Source organism: Cherax quadricarinatus, chromosome 57 (genome assembly GCF_038502225.1).
Source record: "Cherax quadricarinatus isolate ZL_2023a chromosome 57, ASM3850222v1, whole genome shotgun sequence".
NCBI lineage: Eukaryota > Metazoa > Arthropoda > Malacostraca > Decapoda > Parastacidae > Cherax > Cherax quadricarinatus.
The window spans coordinates 6,261,509-6,278,117 of record NC_091348.1 but is presented as its reverse complement, the minus strand read 5'-3'; the positions used below and the strand labels follow the sequence as shown (position 1 = coordinate 6,278,117).

General features: G+C 40.2%; 1 protein-coding gene across 1 annotated transcript in view; it reads left to right on the top strand.

Moving 5' to 3' along the window:
• The window catches only part of Aatf (Apoptosis antagonizing transcription factor), a 34,654-nt gene extending 31,154 nt beyond the window's left edge, over positions 1–3,500 (top strand). Inside the window, exons 8-9 of the mRNA XM_053783176.2 lie at positions 2,868–3,074; positions 3,295–3,500. Of these exons, the coding sequence (XP_053639151.1) occupies positions 2,868–3,074; positions 3,295–3,423 (336 nt within the window). The 3' untranslated portion in view covers positions 3,424–3,500. The remainder of the gene's footprint in view (positions 1–2,867; positions 3,075–3,294) is intronic.
• The last annotated feature ends 13,109 nt before the right edge of the window (positions 3,501–16,609 follow it).

The following is a 16,609-nucleotide window of genomic DNA, read 5'->3' as shown; positions in this document are numbered from 1 at the left end:
CCATGCACACTTATTATGACCCACTTTTCACATCCGACCCTTATTTTAATCCACGTAATCCTTGAATTTATACATTTATATTCCCTCTTCTCTACCCCTTCATTAGCTCTAACTCTCTCAGATACTCATGACTTAATCCCATTCATTTCTCCTCGCTGATATAAGATATAAACAACTATAGGAGGATTGATGGGCTAATGAGAGTATAGGCGATGGGGTTGAAGATGTATTCGGTAGGTTTAAGAATGTAGTGTTAGAATGCTCAGCAGAAGTTTGTGGTTACAGGAAAGTGGATGCAGGAGGGAAGAAGAGCAATTGGTGGAATGATGATGTAAAGAGAGTAGTAAGAGAGAAAAAGTTAGCGTATGAGAGGTTTTTACAAAGTAGAAGTGATGCTAGGAGGGAGGAGTACATGGAGAGAAAAAGAGAAGTTAAGAGAGTGGTGAAGGAATGTAAAAAGAGAGCAAATGAGAGAGTGGGTGAGATGTTATCAACAGATTTTATTGAAAATAAGAAAAAGTTTTGGAGTGAGATTAATAAATTGAGGAAGTCTAGGGAACAAATGGATTTGAAAGTTCATAGGAGAGGAGAGTTATTAAATGGAGAGTTGGAGGTATCGGGAAGATAGAGTGAATCTTTTGAGGAATTGTTAAATATGGATGAAGATAGGGAAGCTGTGATTTCGTGTTGAGAGTTTCGTGTTGTTGAGGCAGCTCAGACATGTAGCGGAGGAAAGGCGGGGTAGAGGTCATCCTGGGAAAGATTGGAGGGAGGGGGTGAAGGAGGTTTTGTGTGCGAAGGACTTGGACTTCCAGCAAATATGCGTGAGTGTGTTTGATAGGAGCAAATGGAGACAAATGGTTTTTAGGTCTTGATGTACTGTTGGAACATGAGCAAGGTAACATTTAATAAGGGATTCAGGGAAACTGGCAGGCCAGACTTGAGTCCTGGTGATGGGAAGTACAGTGCCTGCACTCTGAAGGAGGGGTGTTAATGTTGTAGTTTTATAACTGTAATGTGAGTGTGCCTCAGGCAAGACAGTGATGGAGTGAACATCAAAATGGTATAAAATACCGACAAGTTGTTAGGTAAGACACATACGCAACAGTTAGGTATCTTTATTTTGAAACGTTTTGCATGCACAGTAGGCTTCTTCAGTCGAGTACAGAAAAGTTGATAGAAGCAGAAGACGTGAAGACGATGTAATCAGTCCATCACCCTGGAACAAGACTCTTCTCCAGACTGAAGGACTGACCACCTCAAAACTTCAAGGGTAATGGACTGATTACATTGTCTTCACATCTTCTGCTTCTATCAACTTTTCTGTACTCAACTGAAGAAGCCTACTGTGTAGGCGAAACGTTTCGAAATAAAGATACCTAACTGTTGCATACGTGTCTTACCTAAGAGTGATGGAGTGAATGATGATGAAAGTTTTTCTTTTTTGGACCACCCTGCCTTGGTGGGAGACAGCCAATGTGTTAATAAAAAAAAAATGCTCCAACTCCTAACATAAACCCCAACATGTTTTCCATTATATCTGTGACTGAATGTTGCTCTAGCAGGTGTAGCAGTCTACACAACAAGCACTTGTCAGTTTCTCATATTTTGCATAGATAATAAACAAGAGTTTTTTTTTTTTTTTTTTTTTTTTTTTTTTTTTTTTTTTTTTCTTGTAAAACATCCATTTTGTCTAAAGTATACAGTATTCTTCTTAGCCATCACATTATTTCAGTCTTTGCTGTTTGATCACTTTTTGGAACCTGAGTTGAATGAAGTTTAACATATTACAGTACAGTATTTATGCTGAAGCTAGACTAAAAAAAAAAAAATACAACTGTATGAGCCATGTTGTTTCAAGACACAAACATCCACTAAGAAGTGAGTTTAAGCAACCTACACACCACAGTCAACAGTGCCTGAGCTGTGCCACATCAAGTGTTGGTTCACACACCCAGCAGGTACAACAGGTTGCTGAGTTTCTGAGAACCTCTGCTGCCTTTCAGCACTTGTCATGTCAATCCCTTTTGTACCGGATAAAGACCTTTGTTAATATGTCAGCATTTACATGTCAAACCATTATGCAGTAATACATCATAAATCGAGGACCAATTATTTTTGCAATGTGGAAACTATTCATGACCTGTGTATCCCAGGTAGACAAGTTACCAGTGATCAAATTATAAACAGGTTAGAACCAGAAATCCAGTACAGTACTTTTTAGCAGATTTTGATGGATCCAATCCTTGCTACATATCCAGTTTTATCTAACCCTCTCTAGATAATCAGTTTTATCCAACACTATCTGCATACCCAGTTTTAGCCAACCCTTGTTCCATACCCAGTTTTATCAACCATTTCTCCATACCCAGATTTATCCAACCCTTGCTACATACCCTGTTTTATCCAAAACTTGCTCCATGCACAGTTTTTTCCCAGTACCCTTTGTCACTCAAATACAGTACATTTTACACAAATAACCTGCACATAGGAGAGAGGAGCTTATATCAACGTTTCAGTCTGATTTGGACCATTTACAAAGTCACACTAACAAAATGGAGAGATGGAGGGAGTACAGTGGACCCCCGGTTAACGATATTTTTTCACTCCAGAAGCCAGTACGGAATTTGTTATAAGAAATATTGTGAAGTATTAGTCCATTTCCAGCCGCACACATTCGGAGGTATTGTGTCTTTTTGTATTGTTATTGTGTCTTTTTTGTTATTTACAGTACATTTTGTAGTAAAATGGTCCATAGTCCTCTATTCCTGTCAGAGCTGTGAAAGAAACATTTTCTGTGTATCACACTCTTATGTGTGTGTGTTTTAATTTTATTTATTTTACTTATATTTTTAATTTTTTTCAAGGTTGATACAGAAGAATATGATCCAGAAATATTTGACGACACCGACTTTTATACAAGAGCTTTAGAGGAGGTGCTCAAGGCCAAGGTGTCACTTTCTGACAACATGACAGATGTTTCACGGAAATGGATTGAAATCCAAAATCTGAGAAGAAAAGCCAAACGAATAGTTGACAGGAAAGCAAGCAAAGGAAGGAAGCTTAGATATGAGGTAGAACACTACACATTTATAGCTGCAACATATCAGTTTAAACAAATGCATAAAGAAAAATAGAGTTAGTCATTCATAGACTCTTGAGTCAATAGTTTTCAACATTTGAAGAAATATTCCAATCTTTCAAAATAAATTGTACTTTTATAACCTTAACTATGCAGAAATTCTAGCATACATATTCTTACAAAAATACAATTATTTTAATTTTATTTTGTAGGTAATGAGCAAGCTTCAGCAATATTTTGCTCCATGTTGCCCGCCACGGATGGATGATGCCGCTATCAACACCCTTTTTGCATCTCTTTTTGGAAAATGTATTCAGAGAGTACAAGAAAAAAGTTCTTAGTAAACATATAAAGGTGTTTCATAACATTAAACTGCATTATTGTATAAAAATTAATTATTAATAAATTTTTATTGTTACTTGTTTGATAATTGTGTTTGATGTACAGATATAGTATTAAAAAAGGAAGTTGAAAATGAACAGAGATAAGAGTAAGGTGATGAGGGTATCAAACAAGTTAAATAAGAACAAATTTGTTATCAGACTGGAGGGAGGGAGTATAGAAGTGAATTATTTTTTTTTTTATTATCACACTGGCCGATTCCCACCAAGGCAGGGTGGCCTGAAAAAGAAAAACTTTCACCATCATTCACTCCATCACTGTCTTGCCAGAAGGGAGCTTTACACTACAGTTTTTAAACTGCAACATTAACACCCCTCCTTCAGAATGCAGGCACTGCACTTCCCATCTCCAGGACTCAAGTCCGGCCTGCCAGTTTCCCTGAACCCCTTCATAAATGTTACTTTGCTCACACTCCAACAGCACGTCAAGTATTAAAAACCATTTGTCTCCATTCACTCCTATCAAACACGCTCACGCATGCCTGCTGGAAGTCCAAGCCCCTCGCACACAAAACCTCCTTTACCCCCTCTCTCCAACCTTTCCTAGGCCGACCCCTACCCCGCCTTCCTTCCACTACAGACTGATACACTCTTGAAGTCATTCTGTTTCGCTCCATTCTCTCTACATGTCTGAACCACCTCAACAACCCTTCCTCAGCCCTCTGGACAACAGTTTTGGTAATCCCGCACCTCCTCCTAACTTCCAAACTACGAATTCTCTGCATTATATTCACACCACACATTGCCCTCAGACATGACATCTCCACTGCCTCCAGCCTTCTCCTCGCTGCAACATTCATCACCCATGCTTCACACCCATATAAGAGCGTTGGTAAAACTATACTCTCATACTTTCCCCTCTTTGCCTCCAAGGACAAAGTTCTTTGTCTCCACAGACTCCTAAGTGCACCACTCACTCTTTTCCCCTCATCAATTCTATGATTCACCTCATCTTTCATAGACCCATCCGCTGACACGTCCACTCCCAAATATCTGAATACATTCACCTCCTCCATACTCTCTCCCTCCAATCTGATATTCAATCTTTCATCACCTAATCTTTTTGTTATCCTCATAACCTTACTCTTTCCTGTATTCACCTTTAATTTTCTTCTTTTGCACACCCTACCAAATTCATCCACCAATCTCTGCAACTTCTCTTCAGAATCTCCCAAGAGCACAGTGTCATCAGCAAAGAGCAGCTGTGACAACTCCCACTTTGTGTGTGATTCTTTATCTTTTAACTCTATGCCTCTTGCCAGAAGTGAATGTGTTCAGATATTTGGAAGTGGACATGTTGGTGGATGGGTATATGAAGAACATGGTAAACCATAGAAATGATGAACAAAAAAAGGTGGATGATGCATTGAGGTATCTGTTCAGATAAAGAACGATATCCATGGAGGCAAAGAAGGAAATGTATGAGACTATAATGGTACCAACGCTTATATGAATGTGAAGCATGAGTTGTGAATGCTGGGGCGAGGAGGAGGAGGAGGGTGGAGGTGTCATGTCTAAGTGCAGTGTGTGGTGTATATATTATGCAGAGAATTTAGTATGGAAATTAGGAGCAGGTGTGGAGTTACTAAAAGTATTATTCTTGGGCTGAGGAGGCATTGTTGAGGTAGTTTGGTCATTTAGAGAGGATGGAGCACAGTATGGTGACTTGGAGGGTTTATAAATCTGTAGTGGAAGGAAAGAGAGGTTGAGGTCTACCTAGGAAAGGATGGAAAGAGGGGGGGGTAAAAGGAGATTTTGTGTGCAAAGTACTTGGACATATAGCAAGCATGTATGAACATGTTAGGAGTGAGTGAAGATGAGTGGTTTTTCGGACTTGACAAGCTGTTGGAGTGTGAGCAGTTTAATATTTTGTGAAGGGATTCAGGAAAAACCAGTTAGTCACGTTCGAGTCTTGGAGGTGGGATGTACAGTGCCTGTACTCTAAAAAGAGGGGTTTGGGATATTTACTGTTTGGTATGTGCAGCTAAATTATTGTATCTGCATGCCTCTGGCAAGACAGTGATAGTGTGAATGGTGGAAGTGTTTCTTTTTCGGGTCACCCTTTCATGGTGGGAGACAGCCAACATGTTAAAAAAATAAATATGCTATTTTTCAACTCCCCTTCTCCCTTTTATTTTGTTTTTTATTCAGAATTATATAAATTTAAAAACTGACCCATTTATATACAGTGGAACCTCAGTTTTTGTATGCCCCAGTTTTCATAGAATTTGGTTTTCAACAACTTTTTATGTCAAATTTTTGTTCCAGTTTTTGTACATCCGCTCGGTTTTTGTAGAATTGGAAATGATCCATACCAAACGCACCCACACAAAGCATCCCATGCGTTCGTGATTTAGTCTGCCTTTGTTTCTCATTAATCCTTTCAGGGTTGAGAGGCCCTCTCCTAAACTCGTTCTCAGGGTCGAAAATTTTTTGGAAAAAAAAAAAGAATTCTTATGAAATGATAGAGAATCTTTTCCCGATCACAATGACACCAAACGTATGAAATTTGATGGAAAACTTACGGAATTACACTCTCGCGAATTGAGCGGTCTCGACGATGTTTACGCATCGGCTATTTCGCCCTTTTTGAGCCCTATTTTCGGCCAATTTCAGTGTACTAGTCAACAAAAATCATATCTATATTGCTAGAACTCCATTTTTTTCTATCGAATGAGTACAAGAAACCACCCATTTACCGATTTCAACTATCCAGTAAAGTGGTCAGAAATTGGCAATTTTGCCAATTTCACACAAATTTCAGAAGATGCCAGTTTCCAAATAGGGTCCAGAATAAACACGACAGACATTCCTGGCACTAAAATAACATTTTCTCTGTTCGTTAGTCACATCTCCAGGCTCCTCTTACATCTCTTTTGCTTTCCACTTTGAATTTTTTTTCTCACAAAAAATAGAAGATTTACTGTTATGCAGACTACTGCATTAGTGTAGAAATCGTATAAATAATATCAGCACACTTGTGAAAGAATATTAGACTCACCAGTTGACGTGCATTGGACACTTGGCATGATTTGTTTACTTTTGAACTTTGATAAAAATTGAATATTTCTGCTACTTTGAGCTCAATTTCAAGGTACTTTTCATTGTAAAACCAATCAAAATCATCTCAATTTCTGTAATATGTCTTCCATTCTATAAAATGAGACCAGGAAAACTAAAATACAACCATAAGTACCATACAAAAATACACTTCAGAGTCGCTGTTTTAAACCAAAAACACGGTCGGAGTTTTTTTTCTCATGCACTGTGTGCTGCAGGATTTTTTTTTATACTGTGCACACTGACCACATAGACCCATTCTTTCATATGTAGGCCTACCAGCTTTCTCTCATTAGATTTGAAGGTGCTAGAATTTAGGTGTACTAGTACGTCAATAACCCTGGTGCGTAAGCTGTACTAGTACGTCAGAAACCCTGAAGGGGTTAAGTGAACATCACCCTGCATGTTCATCTGAAACATTTTGTAATTATTGTTTTTTGTGCTTGTTTATTGAGTGCTACTGCTAAATAAGCCACCATAGGGCCAAAGAAAGTTCAGTATGTGCCTTCTTCAGTGGTTAAGGACATGTGTGCAAAGTGGAGTGAGTTATAAAGTTTTATGGAGAAATATCACCCTAACAAAGCTGTTGCAAACCATGTCTGCAACATATTCAATGACAATGCCTTGTCCCATTTTAGGCAAATCTTAAAGAGACGCCAGAAACACACCTCTCAGGACAGATTGTTTGTGCGACAGTGGTCCAGTGACTCTCAAGCTGGTCCTAGTGCCAGTAAAAGACCAAGAAGGGAAGTAATCCCAGATAGGGCCTTGATACCTGAAGTCCTTATGGATGGGGATTCCCATTCCAAACAATAATCTCTACTCCTCCCTCTCCCCTCCTTGCCGTCTTCCATACGCCAACAAGAGCCTTCAATATAGGTGAAAGTGATGTTAAATGTTCATTTATCTATTTCATTAGTCATTTATATTTATATTCATTGTTTTCAGTATGTAAAACTATAGTTATTCTCTATCAAATGTATTTTTTGTTAATATTTTTGGGTGTCTGGAATGGATTAATTGGATTTACATTATTTTTTATGGGAAATATTGCTTCAGTTTTTGCACAATTTGGTTTTCGTCAGACTTTTTAAAACGGATTAATCATGAAAACCAAGGTTGCACTGTATATCGTTTTTTTTGTGAGTACATAAACTATATAAGAAAAATGTAGTTTATTTTTTAGCATATGAAATGTATTTCCAATGTTCAAATGATGTGCAGAGATTGCATTATATGTATATAAAGAGGTTAAGTGAGTGATGAGTTAGTGTAAGAAAACAAAAAAGGAGAGAGAAAATTAGAGAATGGGTGGGTATCAGCAAAATTTACCAAGAATAAAAAAAAAGTTGTTGAGAGAGAAGGAAATAGGCCTGCAACTAAGAATGTCAGTGACAAGATGTTGCAAGAGAAGGTGGCAGTGTTGGATTTTTCTTTTAACACAATGGCTGTCTCCCACCGAGGTATTGTGACCGAAAAGAAACTCTCACCATCCCTCACATAAAGTCACTGTCTTTGCAGAGGCGACCAGACGTGACAGTTTAGATGTCACTCCCAACAGTCAATATTTCAAACCCCTCCTTTAAAGTGCAGGCATTGTACTTTTCACCTCCAGGACTCAAGTCTGGCTAACCAGAAATATTTTTAGAAATACTGAGAGAAGATTTTGAAAAGATTAACTTTTGATTTTTCAAGGAAAGGGGAGAAAAATATCTAATGCTAGTGAGGGCTCTTGATCCAAAGAATTTTTAGCTACCCATCCTTTTTGTGGATCAGATCTCATTGTCTCCTATTCTCCAGGCACGATAATACCACTAATCTTAAATGATGATGAGAGTGAGGTGCTGATTTCATTGATGGAACAGAGAGGACTAAGATACACTATGAGTAGGGAATAGCTACAGGTAAGTGTAGAGTAAAGGAAGAACTGTAATGCAGGTGGGTGAGTTGGGGGTAAAGAAGTTGTAAAAGATATGTGATTAAGTGTTAAGGAGAAGTGCTCCTCATATGAGATTCCTTGATGCTGGTGAAGGGCTCCTGCTCCAGGGAATTGTACACATCCTTTCCCTCCCTGGATTAAACTGGAATGCCTCCCATTTCCTCCAGGTGCTGCATGATTTCTTGCAGGTTTAGAGTTCCCTATGAATGTAATAATATGGAGAGATGTGAACCTGAAAGATAATGAATCTGATAAGAAGTGGGAGGTGTTACAGTTGCTTATTGTTCATATTACTGTTTTATGAGATTCAGACAAAAAAGATGCAAAAGTTGATAGAAGAGCTTGGTAGCATGTGTAGAGAAAGAAAGTAAAAAATTTACATAAAAAAGAGTGAGTTGAAGAGAATAGTAAAAAATCTGTGCAAAGATTGAGTGTCAGATTGGTGGGATTTATCAGTAGATGTGAATATGGCACCTAGGTAGTAGGTTGGTAGACAGCAACCGCCCAGGAAGGTACTACCGTCCTGCCAAGTGAGTGTAAAACAAAAGCCTATAATTGTTTTACATGATGGTAGGATTGCTGGTGCCCATTTTTCTGTCTCATAAACATGCAAGGTTTCAGGTACGCCTTGCTACTTCTACTTACACTTAGATCACACTACACATACATGTACAAGCATAATATATACACACACCCCTCTGGGTTTTTTATATTTTCTTTCTAGTTCTTGTTCTTGTTTATTTCCTTTTATCTCCATGGGGAGGTGCAACAGATTTCTTCCTCCGTAAGCCATGCGTGTTGTAGGAGGTGACTAAAATGCTAGGAGCAAGGGGCTAGTAACCCCTTCTCCTGTATATATTACTAAATGAAAAGGAGAAACTTTCGTTTTTTCTTTTGGGCCACCCCGCCTCGGTGGGATACGGCCGGTGAGTTGAAAGAAAGAAAGAAAAAGTGAATATGACATGGTGAATAATAAAAAATACAAGAAAAACTTGTTTGTGAAGTGTTGAGGTATCTGTGGAAAGGGGTACAGTCACCCAAAGAAACACTCACCTTCATCAGTAAAGTGCAAGCACTACTTAGTACCTCCAAATCTCCTCAAGTCTGACTAACTGGTTTCTCCAAATTTCTTCATAATTCTTACCCTGCTCACCAACAGCATGTTAGTTACCAAAAAAATATTTTTCTGAATAATAATATGCTTACATTTGCTTGTAGGATGCTCAAGCTTGTACCACTAAAAATTCCCTTCACACCCTTGATCTAGTCCTGAACCCCTCAAGAGAGGTTCCTTGATGCTGGTGAGGGGCTCGTGATATCGGGAATTGGATCTGTGCTCCAGTTCCCTGAATTGAGCCTGAATACCTTCCATCCACCCCCACATGCGCTGTATAATCCTATGGGTTTAGTACTCCCCATGATCATCATAATAGTAATCTAGTTCTGGAACATCTATATCTTCCATCCACCCAGGATTTATGAACCCTCCAGGTCAAACTGTTTTCTTCAGTTTTTAAGTGTCCAAATCATTAAAAGCCACACTGCTTCCTGAATTATATTTTTTCATGCCGCCACACTTCTAATTTCTTCACTCTTGTTTTTCTTCAACAAACCGGCTGTATCCCACCAAGGCAAGGTGACCTAAAAAGAAAAATGCAAGTTTTTCATTTTAAATTTAGTAATTTATACCCCTCAGGGAAGGTTCCTTGATGTTGGTGAGGGGCTCTTGATTTAGGGAATTGGATCTGTGCTCCAGTTCCCCGAATTAAGCCTGAATGCCTTCCACATCCCTCCCAGGCGCTGTATAATCCTACGGGTTTAGCGCTTCCCCTTGATTATAATAATAATAATAATTAGTAATTTATACAGGAGAAGAGGTTTATAGCCCTTTGCTCCCAGCATTTTAGTTGCCTCTTATGACATGCATGGCTTACAGAGGAAGGATTCTTCTCCACTTCCCCAAAATATTCATATCACACACTGGTCCCAGTGCATCTCCACTGCCTTCAGCCTTCTTGCTGTAATATTCAAGGACTATGCTCTTTAATGAGGGAGTGCCTTGATATTGCTAAAGGACTCTTGAGGAATAGAATCTGTCTTTCCTTTAGATCAAGGTTAATTACCTCTTATGCCCCAGGTTCCGTATGATACCTATGGGTTTAATGTTTTCCCATGAATGAAATAAATTACCCCATTAATGTAATAATCAAAAGGCCATGCCTCACACTCATCACTAATGTATACTCTGGTAGAGTGTTTCCTTCAAATTGCAAGGGATGTCTTGATGTCATAGAAGGGCTCTTAGCCTAAAGAATTGGAGACATCATTCCCCACCTCTCCATATTCTTTTGGCCTTAGTGGCAAGAATATGTCCCCTTTTGTTGAAATTTGCTCCTTTTTTATAATGGAAAAGGGCTCACTGCCCAGCTCTGTTCTGCTTCTCATTCCAGGGGTGGGACTGTGGTGATGGTGTAGTTCTACCCTAAGGAAATTGAATCATCGGGTGGTCCAGTGGTAATACACTGGGTGGCTATACAGTGGGCCATCTGATGGTAGAAGTACTGTTGTAAATTGCCTCCAGATCAGAAAGCAGTGACTAGAACTGGTTCTCAGATTTTATTTCCTTGATGTACCTTGTCTTTAACAGACATACTGAAGCTGATTTCATCCTGACCAAAGCTGCTTCCTTTGTTGGGCATTTTAACTAAATTCTTTTACTCTGGTAAGGATATCATTGTGACTGTCAAGAAGACAAATTAGTCTTTTCTCGCTCCCCTACCTTTACATGTTTTGAACAGTGTTCCAACACATACCTTCCCACTCAAGATCAAGGTCAAGAGAGTTTAGGTAAGACCCCATGTGGGGTGAGCTGGGAAGACAGGATAGGTGAAGAATAGTGGTGGAGAGGAGTGTCCACAGTCGAAGAAAAAGAGCCAGCGCTTAACCCAGCTGCTAGGCGCTCATGGGATGAACTTGGAGAGCAAACTGTGTATGCATCGGTCTCGTGGTAGTTGAGGTCTTGAGTCTTGAGAAGCTGACAGTTTCTAGGTCGCAGGAGAGGGTAGGCAGGTCGGAATATCAGAGGGCAGCACACAGGTACTAGTTACAGGAGTAATTGAGGAGGCAGGTTTGCAGTGGAGCATTTTCAAATATTTTGAAGTCAATCCTGGAGAGGTGGTATAGTTTAGTCTTGTTACTGAAGGTGAAACGTAGAGGCCTGATGAACTTAAAAATTTGGGTGAGTGTGAAGTGAAGAGGTGATTCGCAGGCATACTTGACTGTTCCAGCACCATGGCTTTTGTAGAGCACCCCTCAAGGAAGGTTCCTTGATGTTGGTGAGGGGCTCTTGATTTAGGGAATTGGATCTGTGCTCCAGTTCCCCGAATTAAGCCTGAATGCCTTCCACATCCCCCCCCCCAGGCGCTGTATAATCCTCCGGGTTTAGTGCTTCCCCCTTGATTATAATAATAATTTTGTAGAGCTCAGTACAGGTCGTAGTATCAGCATTCGATGGAGAAGTGTAGAAGGTAAGGTTTTCCCACGAGGGTATACTGGAGTCGTCATTATCTTCTGAAGTGGATTCATTTGGCGAGTCCACAGTGGTGTTAGCAGGTGACTGAGGGTTGACAGGAGCAGTGGAGAGGTGTAATGGTGGTGTAACAGCAGATTGGGAGACGGTGGTTGAGGCAGCATGATCATCGTTGTCGGCGGTGGAAATGGTTATAGAAGTTACAGGAGCAGTTGCTTGGGCAGGAGATAGGTCTGTAGGTGCAGTAAAGTTCACGACATTGGGAAGGATCTTTAGGATGTCGGCTGAAGGTATGGAGTCCTGGAAATTGAAGGCAGGTATTTTGTTCAGACGGAATAGTTCATTAATAGTGGTGTTGAAAGTGCTGAGGTTTGCTGCACTTGCAAGGTGTGCATACACCATGTAGTACAGCAACTTGGAGGGAGCACCGTTGGGGAGTGGAGAGAGGTAGTTGCTGGTCGAAGGTGTCTGGAGAGTGGCGTGTAGAATCTTGGTGGTGTCGGCTTGTAGTTTGGTCCCCCTCAAGGGAGGTTCCTTGACACTGGTGAGGGGCTCTTGATCTAAGGAATATGATCTGCGCTCCAGTTCCCTGAATTGAGCCTGAATATCTTCCACACCCCCACATGCGCTGTATAATCCTATGGGTTTAGCGCTCCCTTTATTATTATTATTATTATTATTATTATTATTATTATTATTGTTGTTGTTGTAGTTTGGTTATTGCTGCGCGTGTTGGTGAATTGGAGGTTTTCTTCTTCAGATCATCATTAGTTTTCTTTGATATTATTTCTTTCCTGAGTTGGCTCTTAGCTGCAGTTTAAGACATGTTGGAGCTGTAGTGATGGTGCAGGATCTGAATTCGTGTCCATCATTCCCACATTTTGAACAAAACTTATCCTCGATGGGGCAGTCCTTGGCGGTGTGATTATAGGAGTAGCAGGTCCAGGAGTGGGAGACGTGTGAAACATTCTGGTTCTATATGGCTTGGGTGAATGTGATAATATGAGATGGCCAGACCGTCAGAGAGAGCTTGGGCAGCCATGGAGATGTCTGAGAATGTGATCTTTAGCATAGATGAAGCTTTAAGGATCTTGGAGATGCTGTCTACTGAGGCCCAGGTGTTTTGTTCCTCAATAGATGTCTTCAGTGCTTCAGTTGAGAGAGGTGACGATCTTGTCCATTGTTTTCACAAAGACCGAACGTTTCGTCCTCAAGAATGGAGATGGGGATATGGTGAATTGTCGTCTATTAGTTTTGAAGATTCGGTGTCGTCTGTGCAGACGACAATGAAAGAATCCTTCAGAGAGTGGATTGCCGTAAATCTGACTTGCAGGCAGGTCCTAACGGTGGTAGCTAAAGCTAGCTTCTAGGAGTCATTGATTACTCCATTCACACGATGCGACAGCATCGTGTGAAAGGAAGTGGCGCTTGTAGAATATAAATTCCCCTCCCCAGTGGGGATCGTAAGGACACTTCTTGAGCGAACTGTGTCTTGCCAGTAGCAAGGTCAGCTACTGGCAAGACACAGTTCGCTCAGATGCTGGTGAAGGGCTCCTGATTCAAAGAATTGGAGCTACTCTCCCTTTTCTTGGATCAAATATAATTGCCTCCTATTCTCCAGGCACTCTATAACCTCTATGGGTTAAGCATTTCCCAATGAATGCATTGATAATAATTATTCTTACATAGATCTTTCATTCCGCTTTTCTTCTCATCACACTTAAGTTTGGTTGAACAGTAATAAATATGTAGTAACCATAATAGTGATCATTCCTATCTCCTCATTTCCTCTTATTATCCTCACAGATCCCAATAGCTGGTTGAACTTATAGATCGGACACTGCATATCATGCTAATTTTCCTATTATTTTGATTCTACCTATAATGAAGACTTGTTACAATTCAGTCAATCTTGTATTCTGTAGCTACAGCTGCCAATCCCCAGACCTTGAGTAGACACTTTAAGAAATGTTGGTAAGTGGTCTTTCACCTGCACTCTTGTATTGTGCACGCATGCTGTTCATTTGAAACATGTTTCTTGATGCTGCTTCACACAAGGGGTGCCTTTATGCTGGTGAGGGGCTCTTGATCCAAGTAGCTGGATTTATTGTCTCGCTGGTACGAACCTGAATGCCTCCCATTTCCCGGGTGCTTTATGACCCCTATGGTTTTAGGGATTCCCAGTGGTGAGTTACAGATCAGTATTTTACTTACAAGCAAGAGTGCACATGCATCACATTATACCAAGAGTTAAGAAAATTTGTTATTATGCTTATGATGATACTGTAAATACTGTAAATGAGCGCAATATGTAAAATAACAAAGTTAACAATTACACAACTGACTCAACTGCAGGCTATGAATTAGTGACAACAACTTGGCGCCACTTTACTCGTGTTTCCCAAGGGCTGCATTTGTCTCTTAACTTGATTCAAAACAAATCCAGGTGAGAGTCTTCTACACTATGTATTCAACGGTTTTTTGTTATAAAGCTGATGAGAAAAAAAAATGATTCCCTGCTGGGGCCACTGTCTGTGTGGAGTTTGCACGTTCATTGTTGAACTGCGTGGTGGTAGGTGCTCTTTACAGTTTTTGCTTTGCAAATACTTATTCCCTGTTGTGATGAGTGTAACTGGCGCACTTTGTACCCCTGATGTTTATATCAATTAGCCTAGATAAAATTGGTTTTGTTATACGTCCTTTTGCTTAAAGTCGCAGTTTCCAAGAACCTATCAACGACATTAAGTGAGGACTTTCTGTACTGGATGATAATTCCAATACTGTTACCTCATGTCACTAGAACTAATGTCAGAACTGTCAAAATACCATGCTACTGCAGCTGGTCTTGATATATGTCTACATGTTTCAGCACTAGTTTTCCTCTTGCACCTCTTCAATCGAGTTTGATTGGAATATACTTTACCTCCTGATTGGGAGACTGCAGTGATTTTCCCTTTTCAAAAACCAGGTACATCCAGATGTGACACTAACCATTATGGACCCATATGTCTTTCTAGCTCTATAAATTGTTGAGATATGGGTAATAAGTGACTTGCATGGTACCTCGAGACTAGAACCTGTCTTCTCTCCGGTTTGGTTTTGGAAGGGGCCACCCTGATATCATTCCTTTACTACGTCTTGATATGTGCATTTGCAATGTGTTTGCAGACACTATCTAGGTGTATTTTTCAACCTGGAGAAGGCTTGAGATGCTGCCTGGGTATGTAATACTTCTCATTATAGACCCATATCTCTTACCAGCCTTATTTGGCAATTGATGGAATGGATGTTAATAAACGATTCATATGACACTTAAAAGCCCAGAAAATGTCTGTCCCTTCATCATTTTGGTTTTAGTAGGGAACCCACTACTGTCGGCCTCTTATTGACTTGATACGTACATGCATTCACAGTGCCTTTTGCTGACAAAGTTACTGCAGTCTTTCTAAACACAGAGAACCCCTCAAGGAAGGTTCCTTGATGTTGGTGAGGGGCTCTTGATTTAGGAAATTGGATCTGTGCTCCAGTTCCCCGAATTAAGCCTGAATGCCTTCCACATCCCCCCCCCACGCGCTGTATAATCCTCCGGGTTTAGCGCTTCCCCTTGATTATAATAATAATAATAATCAACACAGAGAAGACTTGATCACTACATTATGATGTATCATCTTGTCCCAGACCCATGCCTTGGGCCTATGGGACACCATCTTTTTCTCAAAGACTTTATAGAAAATTTTATAGGGAGTTACCTGTATGTACCTCAACATTACACGCATACAAGTAATCTCATTGGGAGACAACAACCATATTGTTTACCATAGTCACCCCGTGTAGACATGTGAGAAAACTTAGCCACCCCTGGTCACTGCAGGTAGCTCCTTCGACCTCACAATCATACCCATATCTATCCGAGACCAGTATGACAGATAGCACCTGCAAGTACGGCGCTACTAATTAATTGTGGACTGTATAGATTATATTAATTTAACTGAATGAAGGGGGGGGGGGTAGGCTACATATGGATATATCCATCAAGAAAAAAAACACTTGTATATAGTACCACCACTTACCAGATATTCTCTGGTGGTCACTTGATGTAGCTGGATCACCCACAACCTATCCAATTACAACATACCTAACTGGCCAGTATCAGTTGCTATAACTAGAAGGGTTACTTAACTGTGGTGATTGATGCTCCTTATTTCCTCCATTCACCATCTCATTTCGATGTCCTGCTACACCGACACAGTTCTTATTCCAGCAGGACGAGGTATCCGTTGGTTTGTCCCGGTTTAGAAGTCGTGACTCCATAAAACCTTCACTATCCTCGGGATAGAAACCACGAGGTAAACAGATGCTCATTCTGAGAACGGCGACTCATTTCACTTCACACATTCTCTTAACTTAGTGTTATTATCACTGATTACTTCTTAGCCCACCATACGGTTTAATGTCTCATAATTATTATACACATTGGAGGCCACTCCATTAAGATCTGAGACCGATGAGTAATGATTAAATCATGGGTATTTTTCCCCTGGACACACTCCATGGCGTTGCGCCAGTCACCACTGGTCCTACTATTATTCACATCCCTC